The sequence below is a fragment of the Brienomyrus brachyistius genome, chromosome 12, assembly GCF_023856365.1.
Source record: "Brienomyrus brachyistius isolate T26 chromosome 12, BBRACH_0.4, whole genome shotgun sequence".
Lineage (NCBI taxonomy): Eukaryota > Metazoa > Chordata > Actinopteri > Osteoglossiformes > Mormyridae > Brienomyrus > Brienomyrus brachyistius.
Window position 1 is genome coordinate 21,734,551 of NC_064544.1, and position 8,601 is coordinate 21,743,151.

At 45.1% G+C, this 8,601-nt stretch overlaps 1 protein-coding gene across 2 annotated transcripts in view; it reads right to left on the reverse strand.

The window, feature by feature from the left end:
* The window catches only part of LOC125704436 (GDNF family receptor alpha-4-like), a 103,315-nt gene extending 98,989 nt beyond the window's left edge, over positions 1-4,326 (reverse strand). Inside the window, exons 1-2 of one of the 2 annotated variants that reach the window (XM_048969991.1) lie at positions 4,099-4,326; positions 3,675-3,775 (exon numbers count right to left, since the gene is read on the reverse strand). In XM_048969991.1, the coding sequence (XP_048825948.1) occupies positions 3,675-3,717 (43 nt within the window). In that variant the 5' untranslated portion in view covers positions 3,718-3,775; positions 4,099-4,326. Of the gene's footprint in view, positions 1-3,674; positions 3,781-4,098 lie in introns of both variants that reach the window. The other variant, XM_048969990.1, reaches the window with a different exon arrangement.
* Between the last annotated feature and the right edge of the window lie 4,275 nt (positions 4,327-8,601).

Genomic DNA, 8,601 nt, shown 5'->3' on the forward strand with positions numbered 1-8,601 from the left:
CCATGGAGTTATGGGTTAAGGGCCTCGCTCAAGGGCCCACGGACGTAGCTATGCTGCCAAGGCCGGGTCTGAACTGGTAACCTTCTGATCAGAGATGCAGAGGCTCAGCCTGCTGAGCCACACACAGTCCCCTTGCTGTTGTGCTTGCCAGCTAAATGGTACTTTAGTGTGACTGAATGGTGCATCTTTCTTTAGCACACCCGCTCCCCCCACCACACTACACAATGAGTGCTCATTTTACAAGAGGAAGTGAGTACAATGGAGCCAAATAGATTTGCAAAAAGGCCTTGGGGAAATTGCTAACATTTGGGGGTCTTACTAGAATACCTCTCAATTAAAGTCAGCACCCACCAAACCTCCCCAGCAAACACAATGGACTGTTCGGCTCCATTCAGTACCTTGCACTAAGGCTCCTACCACTTAAATTAGGCCATATTCTGAAGTTTGGCACCAAATCAAGTGCCACCACCAAGGGCTACCAGTAATTGAAGTCCATGAAATAGACATGAGCGTGGCTGCAATACCTCCTTGGTGCACTTAGAGGGCGCCGATGCCAGCAGGCCTTCCTGGGCAGTGTGAAGTTTAAATATAACTGCTTAAAGGCCATTGAAGCTGGTACTATTATGTAAGTGAGGGCCAAGGCTTTCCCAGCACAGTGATGAGAGGACAGCCCATCTAGAATCCCTGCTGAAACAGCTTCCATTCAGTCTAGCTCTCTGCCGTAGGATGAGGATTTGCTGAGGATCGCTTTGGGACTGTGGAATGTTTGATATAACACCATGTCTCTCCCATAATGCCTTTCTCCTGCAGCTGTGAGGCAGCTAGAGGTTCTACTTCATAAATTACAAACCACAAAAAAATCATCCCTAACACAAGCCCAGTTTAGGCCCACTGTATTTCACATATTTCATATTATTTATTGATATTTGCATAACACAGTGGGTCCGTGCTACCTACGTTTTCCGTACCATTGTTCCCATGAACCTTGGTGAATGACTGATAATGTTCTGGTAGGCTTACAAGTTTATTTTCCATTGCTCACTCCTGGATGCTGTACACAGACACACACTGCATCACCTTGCAGACAAACCGCTAAGGCCAGCATAATAGCCTGATGCTAGTTACATACCCTGCTGGGAAGAAGATGACTCTGTCAATGGTTTGTGAAGGTCAGCACGTGCTCGAACCAGAGTGAGAACGAGGGCCAAAATCCTGAACAGTTCAGTATCTCCCAGATAGATACTGTAAGTATGTTCTTACAGCTTTCAGCGAAAGTCAGACCCCGTGTAACTTCACATGAATGCAAGACATGCTTGGAGTGAGAAAAACTGACCAGCAGGAGGCAGTGTGAAACGGGTTTCACGGAAAGCCACGTCCCCTTAGGGCTGTGGTTGTTCCTTTGACCTACCCAGGTAATTTGGCTCACTGACCCCTGCTGTCCAAATGAGGCCCAGCCATTTTATGGCGCTATAAAAAGTTCAGACCACATCCAGTGCTCATCAGGTCCTGTGCAGGCTACACTGGGTCTAGGTGACTGTAATGGAGAGCTGCAGTGGCTCTGCTGTGAGTTAAAATCCACTGCATTGTGCTGGGGGGAGGGGAGGGGAGGGGATGGAGGGGGAGAATAATATAATACGTCAGGGACTTGTTATGACCCTAAAAATGTGAATGACAGTCTACTGAGTGTAAGAGTGACTGTAGGATTAAAATACTTCGAGACTCTAGCAAACGAACACATATGAATGTAAATACAACTGTATTTTAATGTTAGCAGATAACACGCAATTATAATCAAAATCCCCTTCATTCTAATTCGATATATTCAGTGCACATGTTAAGGTAATTACTAGCTAATCAATGCATAGTGAAATATGCTAGCATATAGTTAAGTGTAGTAAGCTCATATGATGGTAAAATAACAAGTAAAAACCCGCAAAACGAGCCAGTTTTAAAACTACCAGTTTCTCGTTTCATTCTTGCAGTCTAGTTGCGAGAAAAATGACCGGACGTCAACACTGAATTAAAGAAACAGCACTGAAGGCTGGTTTACAGGGTGTAATGGCTTTTTCTCTACCCATCCATCCATTTTCTATGCCCGCTTGTAATAATTTATGAAGATTTTTAATGTGCCAGTGAACCCAGAAAATCAAACAAGCAACAGACTGTTACACTATTTGCTTCTGGACAAGCCCCGGTCCTTTTGCGTAAATGGTAAACCTTAAAGGTGCCATGGACGCTAAGGGTATTTTACACACTATGCGCATGTGAATACTGTGTTTCCGAAAGCAGCGGTCGTTGATTTTGTGTAGACTTGCCACATCCACATCAACCCCCCCCCTCCGTCCTTGTATTTATGTTTTATTAACAGACATCCTGGTTCTACTGTACTTCACCATCAATAAAATGAACATTAATCAAATTTGCATGGGCAAGACGCATTCAACAGTTATTCTCCCGCCCGATATATCTACTAGTATTCACTACAGTTTTAATGGGTTACAAAGAAGCATTGGCTTACGTTAGGAAGAAGTAAATATATATATATATATATATATATATATATATATATATATATATATATATATATATATATATATATATATATATATATAGTGCAAATGAGGAAAAAGGGTATAATTGTACAACCCGCAACTGACATTACAACATGTGGCTGCGCATCTAAACCGAACATCGTTAAACTGCTAATAAGCATGTTAATGTCGAGCTAATAACGCAAAAGCGATAGACGGCAGTTCACTAAATGAGGGTGTAATTGCAACATGCCAATCATGTTACAATGTTTCAAATCAATTAAGGAGCGCTGCCGCCCGGTCTGGCACAGCGCAGGCATGTGGAAAAGCTCTGAGCCCGGAGTAAAGATCACGGCACTATCCCGTGCATGTGGGTCCCCCATCAGCACATTTATCTTCATGAAAAATTACGCGAAGAGATAACTATTCATGGACAGCTATCGCCCTTCCACGGCCACTGGAGAACGTCAGTATGGACCAAAGAGACTAGTATTAATGTTAAGCAATCACTATGTTCTGATTCTGTGTATATTATCTGTTATATTACACCATCGGACAATAAGAATTATTATAAGTATTTATGTACCCAATCTAAAGGTGCACACAAGATGCCGAAGTAGACACTGATTTAAGTATAATAACGGTCCTTCAAATTTCTAGTATATCGAAATATTGCGAAGAAAAACGCGCAATTAAAGCACGCTGGCACAATAAATTAAACGATAAGGCGTGCATTCTGCTGTTTGCAAGTTATTGTAAATTCAAAGCAATACTGAACTGCGTATTCTTAAATATGCAAAAGTACAATAGACATGCTTGTGTTTATTTCCTCATATTCCCACAGCTGTTTAAGCATTGAGGAGACGGTCGTTTGTAAGACACAGAATTAAATCACAATGATGGGACGTAAAGTTTATCTTGGTTATTATCCGATATAGTGACAAGTTAGGGTGTTCGGATTTTCGCGCATTTAACATCAGAAGAATAGCACCTCAGAACCAAAGTCGTGTGGCATTGCCTAGCTTTTCGCAGAAAACGTGATAGATCGAATACTCAAATACAGATTTACCTAGTTCAAAAGCACATCGGTGTCCCTTGGACAATCTTTCCCTATATATCCATATATGTTCAGGAAGTACTCACCGATGAAGATCAGCTGAAACAGGTAAATCCCCACAACGTCCATTCTGAAGTGCGTAATTAAATACAAACAATCCCAAACGATGTGGATGCTTATGTCGTTTCTGTTCTTCAAATTGCAAAAAAAAAAAATACAAGTAATTGACGAGCCGTTCTAGATTATCTTTCCGCAAAGATATAGTCCACAATCCCAAAGATGCGTTTCCAAACCGAACTATTTAGGATCATGAGCTGTCCTGTTTGTCGGCGAAGTCTGAGACTTATATAACCCTCGTAAAATAGGCTAGATAAAACCTGGGATATCTGCAAATTATAAGAGGGAGCGGATCGAGATAAATTTTCTTACAATGAGGAATAATTACAAGCAAAGCATTTAGAATAAAATGATTATATATACATATGTTAAAAAGTCAAAAGTTTATATTACGGAATCAGCCTCTTTTCCCTCCAGCCAGGATATGTTTCTGTGGTTAAAGTTTAACGCCCCCACGGCTTTAATGTAGAGATATTGAGATGATGTCCCAAATGCAATAGTTTGGTACTGATGCGCTCGTCCTCTTCCGTTGCCCCGGCGTCTCCGTCAGCTCAGCCGAATCCAGCTGCAGTGAAAGCAGTCGGAGCGCCTCGCAGCCCCCGCCGACGGCTGAGAGTGACGGAGGCAGAGCGCCTGGAGAGGGAGACTGGCGTGATGGAGGAGCGGGGCAACGGATTTAAGTGCTGCGAGTAAATTGCATGCATTACGCTGACATTAACAATAACTACATTCTCATTTTATGTTAAGTTATGTAGATAAATATTTTCCCCACTCCGTCCACTGTAGTTCCTATTTTTCTAGTGCAGTGTTGGGATTCCAGATATGTTAATTGCCTGTCCAGTTAACGACCCCGTGTACATTTGACAGCGAAAAAAGTAATTCTTTTCCCATTATGAGAGACCCTTCTTGCGTTAAAAAAAATCGTGTTAAATTTGTCACATGGAAGCCGAAACTGCTTTGTAGTTACTTTGTGGATATAGTTTGCTGGTTGATTTAAATTGATGCACTTCTGGAACATTAACATATTGATTCCACTCAATCTGCGATCCAAAGTCACGCTCCAAAGGATCTTTCATGCTTTACGCCGCTTAATTACATAGCATTAACAACGGCAACTTAACATCCACTGTATTTCAGAGTAATATTTGGAAGAACCTGGATTTCAGCTGCTTTACTCAAAACTGATGGAAAGTAAAACCCTGTGTTTACCCTACCCGAGATATAGCCTTTGTTTCAGTGTCACAGTCTAGTACTTGACACAGCCCCAATATACTATCAACACAAACGCGGTCAATTTACCATTGAGTGCCCCAATCCACCCCCCCCCCCCCCCCCTTGCTTAAAGTATTCCTCTTTCATCTCAAAATTTTAAGTGAATTAGAATGGTCACAGCACACTAGAGTTTAAACAGCGTTTCATATCCCAGGCTGCACTGGCTAATAGTTGTACCATGGAAATATTTACCTCAGTTCGCCCCCCAGGCACATATGACATGAACATTCCAGGGTTCCTGCTGTACCCCTGGGAAAATGATTGTTCCGGTCTGCCCTGTAGACAGAAATCAGTGGCAAAAAGTTGCAAAGGCCAACAGTCTGAACCAGTCTAGTGCCCAAAATAAGGTTTTATGGGGATGTGACTATGCAAGGATACCTGGCCTCATTTAGAAATACAAACTGATGTATATAAGTTATGAAAATGGTCTTAGGCAGGTTTTGCAATTCTGTGTAGGGACAGGGCTGCACAGCGGAAGAAGTTTCAGAGTTTCAGCACTGAACAGCGAGATCCCAAGAATATTATCGGATGTGTAAAAGATCCCACAGTCCCCGGCAAGGAAGCTCGCATCTCCCAGCTGGAACATAAATATCACTTCACAGCAGTGCAGCCCATCTAACGCTGGGCGTAAAGTTTATTTACGGGCTGGGGCCAAGCCGGCACTTCCGAAAGCTGCTACACACACACACACACACACACACACACACACACGCACAGTCGTGTAATCATATCTTTATGGGGACCACTCATTCATTTCTATGGGAAAAATGCTAATGCTAACTATGGGAACCGTAACCCCTACCCACTCCTAATCATAACCATAATTAACTAAGCAAAATACAATAGTTTTTGCATTTTTATTTTTTTCCTTACAGTCACGGATTTTTATAAAAACTGGTCCCATAAGGTAAAAAAAAAAAAAAAAACGTGTATTCGTCACATTGTGGGGACATTTGGTCCCCACAAGGTAAGGTATACCTGGACCACACACACCAACACACACACAGACGCGTGCACTTATCCCCAGCTTAGGCAGGAAGAAGCAGGTCTGACTGAAGGCAGATCCTACCTAGGAGCATGATGCCACAGATGCCAGAACTGGTGAAATCCTGCCCGTTAATAGCGCAGGGAGGGAGAGGCAGAGGCTGGACCCAGGAGTCAGCCTTGATCTGCGTTACCTTTCCTGTTCCCGCCCATTTCCCAGCTGTTTGCCGCCTTTCTTCCCCCATTTCTCCCCAGTTATGAAACTAGCCAACGATTTCAAGCCGTGCTGCCATAAGCTACTTTGAAAATGATGAAAGGCAAATTATGTTCACTTTTATCCCCTTAAAAAATATTTTACATTGCATCCCATACAAAAATGGGTCTTGAACCCTGGTCATACTGAATGGAATGTTAATGCACATGAGCACTTTTCACAAATGAACGCAACCAACATTAACAGCCGGTCCTTAGCAGTACAGGTTATAAACAGCCCACAGCTCTCTGGAGCTACTTAAAAATGCAAGATGTTACAAGATGTTAACCATAAGCAAATGGCTGCGAAGGAATATTTGGAATCGCTCTTCCCTGAACATTCTTTGTTCCACGTTTTACACTCGGTAACATCCACGCTCCTCGCTGCCTCACCAGAGCATCCGGTTACGGAGCTGCTGAAGGCCTTGATGTCCGTTTGCCTACCACCTCATTTCAGCCATTAGGCAGTCGTCTCCTTAAAGATGGGAATCTCGGGAAACATCCGACACGTCTCCTTCACTGTGCTGCTCGGCGCTGGAGCTGGAGGCCACATGCTGCTCCAGGGCACTGGGCTTGATGACCCGCCCACAGGCCCTGGAGCGCAGCTCGGACTGCCCACCGTCTAAAGCTCCCCCCTCCTCTCATGTACATCATTCATTCCCTTTGATGACAAACCCGGGACTCCACGCACATCCGCTAACCTTTACCTCTGTGGATGACGGGATGTGCGAGGTGCCCTCTTCCCCACAGGAGCCTGGCCCCAGGGCCCCAGGGCCCCATGTGACAGCATCCGGCTGGCAGCCCCGATTTGGCGTAACTCAGCCACATTCTGGGATGTTGCGTGCAAATGTGGCCGCGTTAGAGACTGATCTGCGCTCTGACGTCCGTCCAGATGGGCCCCCAGATGGGGGTTCGACACTGACTCCACCTGAGGTCATTCCTGGCTGCGATCAAGGTGAACAGATAAGAAGAGCCTTGATTGAAAGCTAAACACAAGACTGATTCCTTTAGTGCTACACATCTGGGCTTGTGACCAAAACATTACCATACCGTAAAGAAAGGTATATTATATCCAGGCTTATTTATGGGCAAAATACCTTGAGAGCGCCTATTAAGGAGCTGTACGTTAAGCATAAATGCCATATATTAAACAAACAGCCATAGTTCACAGTTGGCAGCAATTAAACACGTTTAGAGGCTGTAAAGCAGGGAGGGGAAAGCCAGAGTACCTTATTCCTTACGCATATGAGTGAGGGCACCGATCGATCGCCAAGCCGCTCACGACACCTCGGGGGGCTGCTCACAGGCGTCTCACAGGTGTAATGGCTGTTATTTATGATTTTGCCCTCTTTAATCGCACGGTAGCTTAATGGGTAGGAATGCAGCCTCATACCCGAAGGGCTCAACTCTCTGTCCCCAGCTCAGTTCTGAGTCTTACCATGTTTGTCTGGGTTTCTGCTCAGAGTCCAGCAACATGAAGATTGGGAGAATCAATGTGTTACCCTTAGTGTGTGCATGGGGCCTGAGCTGGGGGGCATCTCGACCTGGGTGTCCCCTGTCCCTTAGTGTGTGCACGGGCCTGAGCTGGGGGGCATCTCGACCTGGGTGTCCCCTGTCCCTTAGTGTGTGCACGGGGCCTGAGCTGGGGGGTATCTTGCCCTGGGTGTCCCCTGTCCCTTAGTGTGTGCACGGGGCCTGAGCTGGGGGGCATCTCGACCTGGGTGTCCCCTGTCCCTTAGTGTGTGCACGGGGCCTGAGCTGGGGGGTATCTTGCCCTGGGTGTCCCCTGTCCCTTAGTGTGTCCACGGGGCCTGAGCTGGGGGGCATCTTGCCCTGGGTGTCCCATGCCTCATGCTTACTGTCTTCTGGGATGGGCTGACAGCTCACCCTGACTCTGCTTAGCATTAAATGAATGGTTCTAAGGTAATTGATATAATTGCTTAACTGGCACTTATTCAAAGTAGCTTTGTTTATGCAGCAGAACGCTTTACTGGTAAAATTCAGGTCAAGGTCCTTCCTCAGTGGTACCACAAAAGACCCAAGTGCAGAGCACACAGATTTAATGATTTACGTGAGGAAATGATGAGAAGTGCCCGCCAACACATCTTCTGAAGGGGCACAGACTTTCACTTTGTCTCTGATGGGCAGTACCAGTGCTGAAGCTTGCCTGGGCTCACCAAATGGCCTTCAACTGGTACTGATGACAGGTACCAGAATGTCATCCAGGGATTATACTCAACCAACCCAGAGTAATAAGGCCAAATCCAAATCACAAGCAGATCCCTTGCAATTCAGCAGTTCAGTAACGCCTGACTCAGTACCTGATATAGATCCACGAATGTGAGTCATATTCTGGGGAGGCAGGGTGATCTGCTTGCAGGGGTTACA